Source organism: Pseudophryne corroboree, chromosome 6, assembly GCF_028390025.1.
Source record: "Pseudophryne corroboree isolate aPseCor3 chromosome 6, aPseCor3.hap2, whole genome shotgun sequence".
Classification (NCBI taxonomy): domain Eukaryota; kingdom Metazoa; phylum Chordata; class Amphibia; order Anura; family Myobatrachidae; genus Pseudophryne; species Pseudophryne corroboree.
The window spans coordinates 311,434,540-311,449,565 of NC_086449.1; the positions used below are offsets into that span (position 1 = coordinate 311,434,540).

The 15,026-nt window shown below is 44.9% G+C and overlaps 1 protein-coding gene across 1 annotated transcript in view; it reads right to left on the reverse strand.

The window, feature by feature from the left end:
- The window catches only part of MTMR10 (myotubularin related protein 10), a 201,280-nt gene that overhangs the window by 22,783 nt on the left and 163,471 nt on the right, over positions 1 to 15,026 (reverse strand). The window contains exons 11-14 of the mRNA XM_063926247.1: positions 10,035 to 10,104; positions 3,017 to 3,087; positions 958 to 1,127; positions 104 to 274 (exon numbers count right to left, since the gene is read on the reverse strand). Of these exons, the coding sequence (XP_063782317.1) occupies positions 104 to 274; positions 958 to 1,127; positions 3,017 to 3,087; positions 10,035 to 10,104 (482 nt within the window). The remainder of the gene's footprint in view (positions 1 to 103; positions 275 to 957; positions 1,128 to 3,016; positions 3,088 to 10,034; positions 10,105 to 15,026) is intronic.

Genomic DNA, 15,026 nt, shown 5'->3' on the forward strand with positions numbered 1-15,026 from the left:
CCAATCATCAAGCAAAATACAACACACAATTTCTGCTTAATTATATTAAAATATGCATAAACCCTCCATGTTAGCATGAAGAAATAGGTCAAGTCATACTTACAGTACTCTGCTGCACTCGCTGATGGGGAGAGTTAAACAGAAATGTTCCAAACAGCGAAATGCAAGTGCTGTCGTGTAACACCGTTAAGTAGGTCTCTGTGAACTGGAAAGCTGCTGGGTATTGCTCCAACAGCTGCCAAACACAGTCCAGGAATAGTACAAACAGGGGACACTTGGGAAGAAAAACAGATGTTCAGAATACAGCAAACAGGTCTACTTTCTGTCTAACAATGTACTCAACTGTTCCCTACCAACTACAAATATAAGTAACTATGTATACAGAACAATGTGAGCGGTGACTGCCTTGAACCATTCATAACCAAACAGTAACTTGGCCAAGGACAGCTTTTTATGTGCAGCCTCCGTGATACTGTAGCAATACTGTACCACTATGTACCTTCCAAGTGTAATGAGAAATCAATGCATCTGCACCAAACAAGTTGCAAAATGCAACTGCATATATACAATGGCCAGAGTATCAAAAAAATAAATACGTTTTTATTACTGGATATTTGCATAATAAAAATTAAAAAAAACACACGCATATATAATATATCCAAGTTGATGAATTAGAGTCTTGAAAATAAGTACCCGGTTCTCAGTGTCGTTAAGCACGCTATAAGACTCATTTAATATTCAGATGTACAGACAGCAAAGAGTTTAAAAATCAATCTAGCAAATAAGTGACTGGAATCTGAACTGTGCTGACCTCTCCAGTGTTCTCATCATATCATTACTATTTTATAGTAACGCTTAGTGGAAAGAACCGGCCTGGGTTAAGGAGGCTCATGGTATTTTGCCAGTGTTTGTGTATAATGGGCAGTAATGTAGCAAGACAGCAACCGTGCAATATACCTCCTTATCGGATTTCCCCAAATGGTTGCAGCGGTCCAGAAACGGATACCCAGCCATGACCCACTCCTTCTGTATAAGGCTCTGAAACCCAACAATAGTCCGGAAATAAGGATCCAACATCAGCTGAGTAAGAGAGGCCACCAGGCAGCTGAGATCCCGACCTTCCTCTTCTGGGATTAGAAACACAATATCCATCACATACAAATGTACCAAATGGGCTTGTATAATGTTTTTGGTTTTTCCCCCCCATTTCAATTGTCTCTATTTGTGCATTCAATTATTTTCCTCATACAAATTACTGGACAGTTTATAAATATAAAAAGACAGACACTTTCACAGCCAAGCATTAATCCTGCCATTGACCAGGATGTGGGCGTCTAAAATATATACAAATAAAAAGGCCTAACACATCAGACACTATATGGAGCACGATTTCCATATGCCCCAATTTATCCAAAACATTCCCCAGCACTCATGATTCCGATACACCTAGACTATATAAAATAAATGGAAATCAACATAACATATAGAGTGGAGTAGCCTTCATGTACTCGGAAAACTTCATGGGACAGGGGTTTTCACTTCTCTGGTTACAAAACAGAAGAGACTTGAGCAGTCAGCATCTTAAGTGTTGAAAGAAGGGGTGGAGGGATTAAACAGCATGATGGAGGACACTAATACTGTGTGCAGCCCTTGTAGATACACATTCTGAGAGAAGACAGTTGAATGTTCAGAGCTTTAACTTATAGATGGGACTGTAGTCGGTGACCAGCATTATATAAAGAGCTACTACCAATATTGATGAACATATTTAGATATTGCATTTCAGAGCATTTGTTTGCAAAATAGAAACCACAAATATACTCTTACAAATGAGAGAAGGAGTTCCATCATATGCAGCTACTGCACGGACAGATGCATTCCTTTAGTGATGGGAGAGCAGACATAACGAGTCAGATAATGACATTCCAGCTCCCTTTCAGACTTAGCAGCTGGACAAGCCTCTCGGATCAGTGGATTTGGCAAAAAGAAGGAATGAGTCACAAAGACCACTGGAATGCTAGAGGGAAATCCCTGTGTATTCCCTGTGAGAAAGCAGAACTCCCTCCATAACAATATCTGGATCCAGCAAGTTCTGTCTACTCATTAGGTTTGGTATGTCATGATTTATTTCTGATAACGCAAAGCTGATTACATAGCTCTGCTGGTTCAGATAAAAATACAGTAAGGGCTGTAACACATTGGCCGGTTTCTCCCGGATGGCAAAAAGCCGGACAAACTTTGTCCGGCTTTTTGCCATCCGGGAGAAACCGGCAGAGTCTGTCACACAGGACGGCTTTGAGCCGTGTGTGATACTGTGCGCATGCGCAGCATCAGACACGGCTTGGAAAAAAAACGTTGTGTGTGAAAGCTCCCCTTCACACACATGGTTTACTGGCTGCAAAGACGGCCCGGCACCCGCCCGGCAGCCGGACCTTCCAGTGGTGAGAGCCGGCTGCAACTCGGCAGCCGGGCCGGGGCCGTGCAGTGTGAAGGGACCCTAGCCCTCACACTGTTAACTACAATGCCGGCACGGGACCTCGTAAGGCCATATATTTATAGAGCTTATAGGGCTTAACAATTTCTATGTTAGGTACCAAAGCAGAGGTGACTGCGACAGAGTCTGTCACCTTTGGTGTCAGCAGACAGTGACTACAGTGCTGGTCCTTTGGACCTGTGTAATTTGAGGAAACCATGTTGGATTTGCTTATACAGCAAATGCCCATTCTCTTACCCATAATATAGATAACAGACATATTGGCCAGGTATAAATATCCTTTGCCAACCACCCCCTCATTGCATCGCAAATCATCTTCTCTCTTCCAATGTTAAGGGGTTCATTGCGGCCCAAATGTTAATTGGCCCTAGTCAAATGTATGTTAAGCGAAACACAAACATATTATATATTACACATATTCTATTCTTATATCTATTCTATATTCTCAGCATACATTGTACCCATATAGAGTAACCAAATTTGAGTTATACAATACAGAATAAAAAAAATAATAAAAAGCACCTTGTATAATGACTGAGAGATGCCTGGAATCAATGATGTACACAAGCTCAGCTGCTTGCTTCAGAAATGCTCTGCAGAGGGGCAGCAAAGAGTTAACAAGTTAAAGCATAATCTTTATGTCAAACTGTGAAAGTTCGCTCCAGTATCTAAACCAGCTCAGTTGTTACATTACAGTAATAATAATAGAGAAAATATGAATTAAGGGGCGATTCAATTGTTTCTGCGCGCCTGATTATGCACCTTTACCTATACCCATCTAAAATCCTGGTTAGCGCTAACTGCAGTTTGGGCGCCCAAAACCAGGACTTATCACCTATTTCTACTCTCCACCTCAGGAAGCGAGCAGAAAATAAGATTTTACTCACCGGTAAATCTATTTCTCGTAGTCCGTAGTGGATGCTGGGAACTCTGTAAGGACCATGGGGAATAGCGGCTCCGCAGGAGACTGGGCACAACTAAAGAAAGCTTTAGGACTACCTGGTGTGCACTGGCTCCTCCCTCTATGACCCTCCTCCAGACCTCAGTTAGGATACTGTGCCCGGAAGAGCTGACACAATAAGGAAAGGATTTTGAATCCCGGGTAAGACTCATACCAGCCACACCAATCACACCGTATAACTCGTGATACTATACCCAGTTAACAGTATGAAATATAACTGAGCCTCTCAACAGATGGCTCAACAATAACCCTTTAGTTAAACAATAACTATATACAAGTATTGCAGACAATCCGCACTTGGGACGGGCGCCCAGCATCCACTACGGACTACGAGAAATAGATTTACCGGTGAGTAAAATCTTATTTTCTCTGACGTCCTAGTGGATGCTGGGAACTCCGTAAGGACCATGGGGATTATACCAAAGCTCCCAAACGGGCGGGAGAGTGCGGATGACTCTGCAGCACCGAATAAGCGAACTCTAGGTCCTCCTCAGCCAGGGTATCAAACTTGTAGAATTTAGCAAATGTGTTTGACCCCGACCAAGTAGCTGCTCGGCAAAGTTGTAAAGCCGGGACCCCTCGGGCAGCCGCCCAAGAAGAGCCCACCTTCCTCGTGGAATGGGCTTTTACAGATTTAGGATGCGGCAGTCCAGCCGCAGAATGTGCAAGTTGAATCGTGCTACAGATCCAGCGAGCAATAGTCTGCTTTGAAGCAGGCGCACCCAACTTGTTGGGCGCATGCAGGATAAATAGCGAGTCAGTCTTTCTGACTCCAGCTGTCCTGGAAACATAGATTTTTAGGGCCCGGACTACGTCCAGCAACTTGGAGTCCTCCAAGTCACGAGTAGCCGCAGACACCACAATAGGCTGGTTCAAATTAAACGCTGAAACCACCTTTGGGAGAAATTGGGGACGAGTCCTCAATTCCGCCCTATCCATATGGAAAATCAGATAAGGGCTTTTACAAGACAAAGCCGCCAATTCTGACACACGCCTGGCCGAAGCCAAGGCCAACACTTTCCACGTGAGATATTTTAGTTCCACGGTTTTAAGTGGTTCAAACCAATGCGACTTTAGGAAATCCAACACCATGTTGAGATCCCAAGGTGCCACTGGGGGCACAAAAGGGGGCTGAATATGCAGCACTCCCTTGACAAATGTCTGAACTTCAGGTAGTGAAGCCAGTTCTTTTTGGAAGAAAATCGATAGAGCCGAAATCTGGACCTTAATGGAACCCAATGTTAGGCCCATAGTCACCCCTGACTGTAGGAAGTGCAGAAATCGACCTAGCTGAATTCCTCCGTTGGGGCCTTCCTGGCCTCACACCACGCAACATATTTCTGCCATATGCGGTGATAATGGTTTGCGGTCACTTCTTTCCTAGCTTTAATTAGCGTAGGGATAACTTCCTCCGGAATGCTCTTTTCCTTCAGGATCCGGTGTTCAACCACCATGCCGTCAAACGCAGCCGCGGTACGTCTTGGAACAGACAGGGCCCCTGCTGCAGCAGGTCCTGTCTGAGCGGCAGAGGCCATGGGTCCTCTGAGATCATTTCTTGAAGGTCTGGGTACCAAGATCTTCTTGGCCAATCCGGGACTACGAGTATAGTTCTTATTCCTCTCCTTCTTATTATTCTCAGTACCTTGGGTATGAGAGGCAGAGGAAGGAACACATACACCGACTGGTACACCCACGGTGTTACCAGAGCGTCCACAGCTATCGCCTGAGGGTCCCTTGACCTGGCGCAATAACATTTTAGCTTTTTGTTGAGGCGGGACGCCATCATGTCCACCTGTGGCCCTTCCCAATGGTGTACAATCATTTGGAAGACTTCTGGATGAAGTCCCCACTCTCCCGGGTGGAGGTCGTGTCTGCTGAGAAAGTCTGCTTCCCAGTTGTCCACTCCGGGAATGAACACTGCTGACAGTGCTAACACATGATTTTCCGCCCATCGGAGAATCCTTGTGCCATTGCCATCCTGCTTCTTGTGCCGCCCTGTCGGTTTACATGGGCGACCGCCGAGATGTTGTCTGACTAGATCAGCACCGGCTGGTTTTGAAGCAGGGGTCTTGCCTGACTTAGGGCATTGCAAATGGCCCTTAGTTCCAGAATATTTATGTGTAGGGAAGTCTCCTGACTTGACCATTGTCCTTGGAAGTTTCTTCCCTGTGTGACTGCCCCCCAACCTCGAAGGCTGGCATCCGAGGTCACCAGGACCCAGTCCTGTATGCCGAATCTGCGGCCCTCTGGAAGATGAGCACTCTGCAGCCATCACAACAGCGACACCCTAGCCCTTGGAGACAGGGTTATCAGCCGATGCATCTGAAGATGCGATCCGGACCACCTGTCCAACAGATCCCACTGAAAGATCCTTGCATGGAACCCTCCGAATGGAATTGCTTCGTAAGAAGCCACCATCTTTCCCAGGACTCGCGTGCAATGGTGCACCGACACCTGTTTTGGTTTTAGGAGGTCTCTGACTAGAGATGACAACTTCTTGGCCTTCTCCTCCGGGAGAACACTTTTTTCTGTTCTGTGTCGAGAACCATCCCCAGGAACAGTAGACGCGTTGTAGGAACCAGCTGCGACTTCGGAATGTTCAGGATCCAGCCGTGCTGTTGTAGCACTGCCCCAGCTAGTGCTACTCCGATCAACAACTGTTCCCTGGACCTCGCCTTTATAAGGAGATCGTCCAAGTACGGGATAATTATAACTCCCTTCCTTCGAAGGAGTATCATCATCTCTGCCATTACCTTGGTAAATACCCTCGGTGCCGTGGACAGACCAAACGGCAACGTCTGGAATTGGTAATGACAGTCCTGTACCACAAATCCGAGGTACTCCTGGTGAGGGGGGTAAATGGGGACATGCAGGTAAGCATCCTTGATGTCCAGTGATACCATGTAATCCCCTTCGTCCAGGCTTGCAATAACCGCGATTCCATTTTGAACTTGAACCTTCGTATATAAGTGTTCAAGGATTACAAATTTAAAATGGGTCTCACCAAACCGTACTTTCTGGGGCCGAAAGGACTGTACCTGATAATACGGTGCTTTCTTTGGCTGTGAGGGAACATGGGGCAAAATGTTGATTTCCCAGCTGTAGCTGTGGAAACGAGGTCCGAGAGACCATCCCCAAACAACTCCTCACCCTTGTAAGGCAAAACTTCCATGTGCCTTTTAGAATCAGCATCACCTGTCCACTGCCGAGTTCCTGGCAGAAATGGACATTGCGTTTATTTTAGATGCCAGTCGGCAATTATCCCTCTGTGCATCTCTCATGTATAAGACTGCGTCTTTAATATGCTCTATGGTTAGCAATATAGTGTCCCTGTCTTAAGGTACAGAGAATCTGACCACGCAGCTGCAGCACTGCACATTCATGCTGAAGCAATAGCTGGTCTCAGTATAATGCCTGAGTGTGTATATACAGACTTCAGGATAGCCTCCTGCATTCTATCTGCAGGCTCCTCTAGGGCGGCCGTGTCCTGAGACGGTAGTGCCACCTTCTTTGACAGACGTGTGAGCGCTTTATCCACCCTAGGGGATGTCTCCCAACGTGACCTATCCTCTGGCGGGAAAGGGTACGCCATTAGTAACCTTTTAGAAATTACCAGTTTCTTATCGGGGGAAACTCACGCTTCTTCACACATTTAGTTCATCAGATGGGGGAAAAACCACTGGAAGCTTTTTTCTCCCCAAACATAATACCCTTTTTTGTGGTACCTGGGGTAATATCAGAAATGTGCAACACATTTTTTATTGCCGTAATCATGTAACGGGTGGCTCTATTGGAATGTACAGTAGTTTCATCGTCGTCGACACTGGAGTCAGTATCAGTGTCGACATCTGTGTCTGCCATCTGAGGTAGTGGGCGTTTTAGGGCACCTGATGGCTTTTGAGACGCCTGGGCAGGCACGGGCTGAGAAGCCGGCTGTCCCACATCTGCTATGTCGTCAAACCTTTTATGTAAGGAGTTGACATTGTCACGTAATTCCTTCAACATGTCCATCCACTCAGGTGTCGACCCCGCAGGGGGTGACATCACATTTATCGGCATCTGCTCCGCCTCCACATAAGCCTCCTCATCAAACATGTCGACACAGCCGTACAGACACACCGCACACATACAGGGAATGCTCTGACTGAGGACAGGATCCCACAAAGTCCTTTGGGGAGACAGAGAGAGAGTATGCCAGCACACACCAGAGCGCTATATAATGCAGGGATTCACACTACCCACAGTGATTTTTCCCTTATAGATGCTATAATACACAGATTTGCGCCTAAATTTAGTGCCCCCCCTCTCTTTTTAACCCTTTGAGCCTGAAAACTACAGGGGAGAGCCTGGGGATCTGTCTTCCAGCTGCACTGTGAAGAGAAAATGGCGCCAGTGTGCTGAGGGAGATAGCCCCGCCGCTTTTTCGGCGGACTTCTCCCGCTCTTATAATCATAATGTGGCAGGGGTATTTTACACATATATAGCTTATTAGGCTATATTATGTGTGATTTGCCACTCTTAAGGTATTCTAATTGCTGCCCAGGGCGCCCCCCCCAGCGCCCTGCACCCATCAGTGACCGGAGTATGTGGTGTGCACAGGGAGCAATGGCGCACAGCTGCAGTGCTGTGCGCTACCTTAATGAAGACCGGAGTCTTCTGCCGCCGATTTCCTGGACGTTCTTCTTGCTTCTGGCTCTGCAAGGGGGACGGCGGCGCGGCTCCGGGACCGGACGACCGAGGCTGGGCCTGTGTTCGATCCCTCTGGAGCTAATGGTGTCCAGTAGCCTAAGAAGCCCAAGCTAGCTGCAAGCAGGTAGGTCCGCTTCTCTCCCCTAAGTCCCTCGTAGCAGTGAGTCTGTTGCCAGCAGATCTCACTGAAAATAAAAAACCTAAAATATACTTTCTTTTCTAGGAGCTCAGGAGAGCCCCTAGTGTGCATCCAGCTCGGCCGGGCACAAAATTCTAACTGAGGTCTGGAGGAGGGTCATAGAGGGAGGAGCCAGTGCACACCAGGTAGTCCTAAAGCTTTCTTTAGTTGTGCCCAGTCTCCTGCGGAGCCGCTATTCCCCATGGTCCTTACGGAGTTCCCAGCATCCACTAGGACGTCAGAGAAATTATATTATCGTGCCCTTTGGCAACAACTACTGAAGAGCTGCAGTCGAGTGCTGAACACTGAGGACTAGACGCGTCATCGCTTGGAGAGTGATAAAATGGAGAGAGAAAAAATTCCAGCCAATCAGCTCCTAACTGTCATTTTTCAAACCCAGCCTGTAACACGACAAGAGCCGATTGGCTCGACCTTTTTCTCTCTCCATTTTATCACTCCCCAAGCAATGACGCATCTAGCCTTGAATCTCTCCCTTGATGCCTACGTTGTCTGAACACCCAGTACTTGGTTACAAACTTTGATAACTATATGAAGCAGTAACAGTTTAGATAAAAAATAGGCAAAAGATTTGTACACTTTTGTATCTGATGACTCAGCTAAACAGCCTCCTGACTACCAGAAGTCATGTGCTACTATAAATATACCACTTTATCTCAACCGGATGTGACAGGACGTAACCAATGATACTGACCAGTTCCAAATAAAACATCATGCCTAGGGAGAGATTTTGTCACAGTCATTACAAATCCTACAGCCTGTGATACTCCATCTGTTAAGTTATTAGGACTGCTTCCATTGTCTATACGCAGCAGAGGGCTGAAAGGGTTCAATAAAATATACAGTATACTCCAGCTCATTGGGGCAGTGACAGTACCACTTTCTGTTTCATTTAATGTTGTTGGTTTGTTACCTGAACCCACAAATTTACTATGCTGTGTAGGGGTGTGTACACACAGTGAGATATTTTCGTTCGATTTTGACTATATAGTCAAAATCGCAAGAAAAGTTAGTGCAGATCGCAAGGTGAAAGTCACCTTGCGATCCCGATGCGCGGTCCCGCCAGGTCGGCATCGCAAGAAAAGATAGACTGTGCAGGCAAGTCAATCCTTGCTAGATCGGTGTACTATCTAGTTCCTCTCACATGTCAATTACATCTCACATAAGCCAAAATCGTAAGCACACATAGTCCATATCTCAAGAAAAGTTAGTCAAAATCTGTGCTATCTGGGCTCCATGGAGTTCAAGGGAAATCGCAAGTGAAAATCGGCCATAGCAAGGATCTCACCGTGTGTACACACCAAGAGGCTGCCGCTTTGTAAATAAGGCAAAACAATAACACAGCTTGAGTCACCCATATCCAAAATGCTGGGGACCAGAAGTATTTTGGATATCAGATTTGTCCATAGTTTGAAAAATTTGCATATCATAATGAGATATCTTGGGAATGAGACTCAAGTCTAAACCTGAATGCATTTTATACAATTGTTTTAATAATTTTGTGCATAAAACAAAGTTTGTGTACACTGAACCATCAGAAAGCAAAGGTGTGTCACTATCTCAGTCGTGCTAAAAAAATAAAAATAAAAATATTTCGGATTTTTTTTGTGTGGAAATTTTGGATATGGGAGACGCAACTAATAACAATAATGATAAATAAGAATAAAAAATAATCTAATTAAAGCTGTGTATACCTGATATACTCCAGCCACCGTGTGTTTTCCAGGGATGAAAACCATCGCTCCTCTGTTTCATCAAATGGCTCTAAAGATAGAAAGAAATGCAGAGAAGCAGAGTGAGAGAGAGGTACACAGTTGATTCACCGCTACAGGGCACACATCACCACAGTCTGCCTGTAAGATAAGACAAATTATTGGGGTAGTCCTCACTATACAGAGAAGCTGGATAAAAGCTGCAGGGCCACATGCTTGCAGTAACTACCAAAGAAGAATGAGAAACAAGTCAATATATAATATGTTCACAGTAAATCAGTCTAAAAATCCAGACGACTATATTACATGATTAAATAACCACTAATGTACATTAACAGGTCTCACTCATGTGATCTGTAGGTCTACACTTGGGTGTTTCATTTATATTATGACCGTAATACAGATTGAGTATCCTTTCCCGGAATGCTCAGAACCAGGAGCATCCCGGACATAGAATTTTCCGGATGGATCCTGGGGGTCCGCAGCGTCAGCGTGGGGGTCCGATGTGTCCGCAGCAGGTCCGGCCTGTAGGGACGGTGAGGGAATGGCTGCAAAGCCACTCCCCCACCTGTCTGTGGCTGGCCGCAGACTACAGTGATGTCATGATGCCGGCCACATCATGATGCCACTACAGGGCCAAAATGTTCTGGTTTTTGGAATATTTTGGTTTTCGGGTATCCGGATAGTGGATACCTGACCTGTATCATTACACTATTCTTGAAATGTACATTACTACAGATGTCTGTTTTGAAAGCCAAATATTACATTTGCTCTGGCATTTCAGGACTCAGGAGTATTGTCAAGTTCTGATACTTTTAATATGCAAGCATATTGTAAATCAATGTAAGCTGCAAAAAGCTGTAACGCCTATTTTAAAAGGGCTCTAAAAAGATGTCCATGATCTCACAAAGTTGCCGTATATGCCGGAGAAGAATCAGATCAAATTAAGGATTTAGATCATAAGAGACTTGTTCATAGAGCCCAAAGAGAATATTGAACCATGATTGGTTAGTAACATAATAAGAATAATTGCTCAGACTAACCTATGTGCACAGAGCTCATTCCGATATCAGAACAACAGGTAGGAGAGACTGACACACAGAGGTGCATAAGTTTTATATATATATATATATATATATATATATATACACACACACACACATATACACACATCTATATATACACATGCACACACACATACATACATACACACACGTGTGTGTATATTATATATAAATTATACTCACACTATTATTTTCACATATAAGCCCTTTCTATGCCTGACCATTCCCTCAGATACGCTTTCTAATAGAGCACACCTAGTGATTATTTTCCATATTTTGGGGAGCCGAGCGCATGCGGCCATATCTACACTTGCCAGTACCACTGGTTTTAGCAGCTGATGGTGATGTGGATTCTAATATACTGATGAGGGCCAGACACTGTGCAATACTAACGGCTACCCCGAAGATGAAAAATATGATACAGATTCTGATAGAGTATGAATCTGAATTAGAACAATATATTATTAGATGCAGTCTACTAGATTGTAAGTCTAACCAAAAGGTTTAATATGGGATAGGGGTTATATTTGCAAAACGTATAGTATGCATCCACAGGTATCCGTACTCCAGATCGACCGCAAAAAGGTCGACAAACCTTAGGTCGACGCCAATTGGTCGACAAACCTTAGGTCGACGTGGAAAAAGGTCGACGTGGAAAAAGGTCGACATGGAAAAAGGTCGACATGGAAAAAGGTCGACATGAGTTTTTCACGATTTTTTTTTCTTTTTTGGAACTTTTTTATACTTAACGATCCACGTGGACTACGATTGGAACGGTAATCTGTGCCGAGCGAAGCGAAGGCACCATGCCCGAAGCATGGCGAGTGAAGCGAGCCATGCGAGGGGACGCGGTGCACTAATTGGGGTTCCCGATCACTCTACGAAGAAAACGACACCAAAAAACAAACAAAAAACCCCCCCTCATGTCGACCTTTTTCCATGTCGACCTAAGGCGTGTCGACCAACTGGCGTCGACCTAAGGTTTGTCGACCTTTTTGCTGTCGATCCTGAGTCCCAGACCCCATCCACAAAGGTGAATATTTCCTGTAATGACACATTTATAACGCATACACGGTATATAAAAAGTGTGTAACAAAGACACACTGGATAGATAGATGGCGGGAACAGTGTCACACATTGAGGTGCGTAGTGTGATCAGATTTCTGCATCTAAAGGTCACGTCAGCAGCTGGAATTCATCGCCAACTTGTTGAGGTGCACAGTGATGTCAGGTACACTGGTTGTGGTGGACGTGCCTGGCCGGCCGTATCACTACTCCTCTTCAACATCTATCTTGCCGTTATCAAAGCCAGTTCACCAGTTCCAAACATGTTTCCGTGATACAACGTCACCTCCGTACACCTTAACTTAAGTTGCAGATGAATTTCAGCTGCTGATGTGCCCTTTAGATATAGAAATCTTAAGAGGAGGAAAAAATCCCAGCAACTCTATGTATTGTATCATACCTAATATAGGTGGAGTTAGTAAAAATAAACTAGTAGCTTACTGTATAGTTAATATTCCTCCATGAACTCAACTCTTTCACATACATATAATTTTCTCCTGCATGATTATTATAGCTTGTTGTCATTATATAAATATAATCACTCCTATTATGTCACTATAGTTACCATTACAATGCAGTTGCATCATCGTCAATAATTAAGTTTAGGGCTGTAGTTTGTCTGGCCTCTAGACATGAATATCCGTGTCTGCAGTCATAAAGTCTATGTTATATAGGTATGTACATTATATATTAAGTTATTTTGTAACATGCTATTCCGGCTATAGGATGCCGTCACAGACTTAACCTAGTGTTAAGAGGAAGATGATACTAAACCTGTGGAGATGGAGGAACGGAAAAAGCAAAACAAACATCGAGAAGAGGAAATAAGATATCTGTATGGCCAAGTGTAAAGCTGCTATTTTTACTGTTGCTTCTCACACCTACTTCTTATTCTCACCATGTCATCACTTTTCTGTGCACAGACGTTTGCAGCCTCTCCCCTCCAGCTGGCAGGAGTCATTGGCTCTATCTACCAGGGCAATATGGGCTACACTAATGATAAACGCATGGTGTCTACAGTATATGCATTTAAAGCTTGGCTACTGTAGAATGGCAGCAGGTCCGTTGTACTGAAGACCCGGAATACAATAACTCATTGTGGTATGTAACAGGATCATGTTGCCCTGAAGCCTTACTGGCCGATTCCAGCTACTCAGCACATTGTTGTGCAATGAAACAAGCCCTGCTGAACAAACCTGCCCACAGTATACCAAATGTCCCAAATGATTATAAACTGGCACAGACACTTGTGATGTTTTACAGCAAACACGCACACAACCAAGCTCTGTGTCATCACCATTCAATCAATATATACGTCCAAGCTTTGTTCAGCAGAAGACACTGGAGGTCAAAATCTCTGTAAATACGACAAGTGGCAGGATCATGCTTTTGTCATAATGCACTTTATGTTACATATGGCTCTCACATAAACATGGATCGTGGAAGGCTACATAACATGTAAACAGCATATTTACATGGCTCAGGCATGCTGCAAAAAGGAATGTGTGCTTGGATCAGTGAACAGCAGTACTGAGTGTAAGGCACAGCAGGAGGAGAACACAATCTAGGAACAGCTGATGGAACTAATTCATGTATAACAGTGCCTTGTTTTATTACCACATTACCAAATAGCAATGAGTTTCGGCAATAGAGCCATTTAGATGGAACTGAAGAGGTGTTTTGTGCAAGAGCTGTTCTCCAGGTTGATTACATAATAATATAGGTTCTGAGTTTTATTTTATTAATCAGTTGTCTGTTCAGTTTATAGCACAGGTGACCTAATTTTCAATTAATCAGATTAATAGTGAATATACCTTCCAAGGTCATAGACTGCGTATGGAAATACTGGAATACACTCTCAATCTTATTTTACAGCAAATAACTTGGTAAAATTGAGTAAGATAGTTTTAAAACTCATTTGGAATCAATTTGTTTTCTTATGTGCAAAGCTGCTCATATACATTGTAGTTTGGTTGTATGGCACACATGCAGTGCAGAAGTTGAAGCAATTAACTGAATACCACTGCAGGCATAGGGCAGTGGTTTGCAAATATGGCCCTCAAGGCACCGCAACAGGTTTTAAGGATATCCATGCTAAGGCACAGGAGACTTCAGCAGAGAAGACACCCGGATCGCACCCTGGATCTCCCTGTGCGCCAGAGGCACACTCGCTGCGAAAAGGAGGCATGACCTCGTATAAGGGGTAGTGGCCCCACACAGAGGGTGTGGCCTCACGGGGATCCCAAACTCGTAACTCCGGGGGCGTGCCCAGCATCTTCGGCGATACTGGGCAGCCCCCGAAGACACTCTTCCTTAGCTGTCAGCTCCTCATCAATGAGAGGAGCCAGGTGCTGTACGAGGCTGTCACACTGCGGCATCTGGCTCCAGTCATCGCAGAGGTGCAAGCACTTTGTTGTCACCCTTTCCGAGGGTGACACCCAGGTGCCGGCCGAACCCCCTGCACCCACCTTATGACGCCACCGGACTCACTTTTGGCATTTTGAGCTACTTTGAGCTCAAACTCGGCCAGTGTGTATGGCTCCAGTATCATCGCTGGCCGCCGCCGTCTGTCAGGCTGAGTGAAGCACTTTCCACAGTCTCCTACTGTGGAAAGTGCTTCAGCCCCGCGTGAACATCACTGGCACAGGGAAAATAGTTCAGTGTGTATGCACTGAGCTATTTTCCTGCCAGCGATGTCCACGATCACCGCTGTGCATACACACTGGGCAAAAACGCCCAGTGTGTATGCACCTTTAAACCCCAGTCAGTTTGATTATATCAAATGTGCACAAGCAAGGATATCCCTAAAGCCTGGACTGTTAGGGTGCCTTGAGGACTGCGTTTG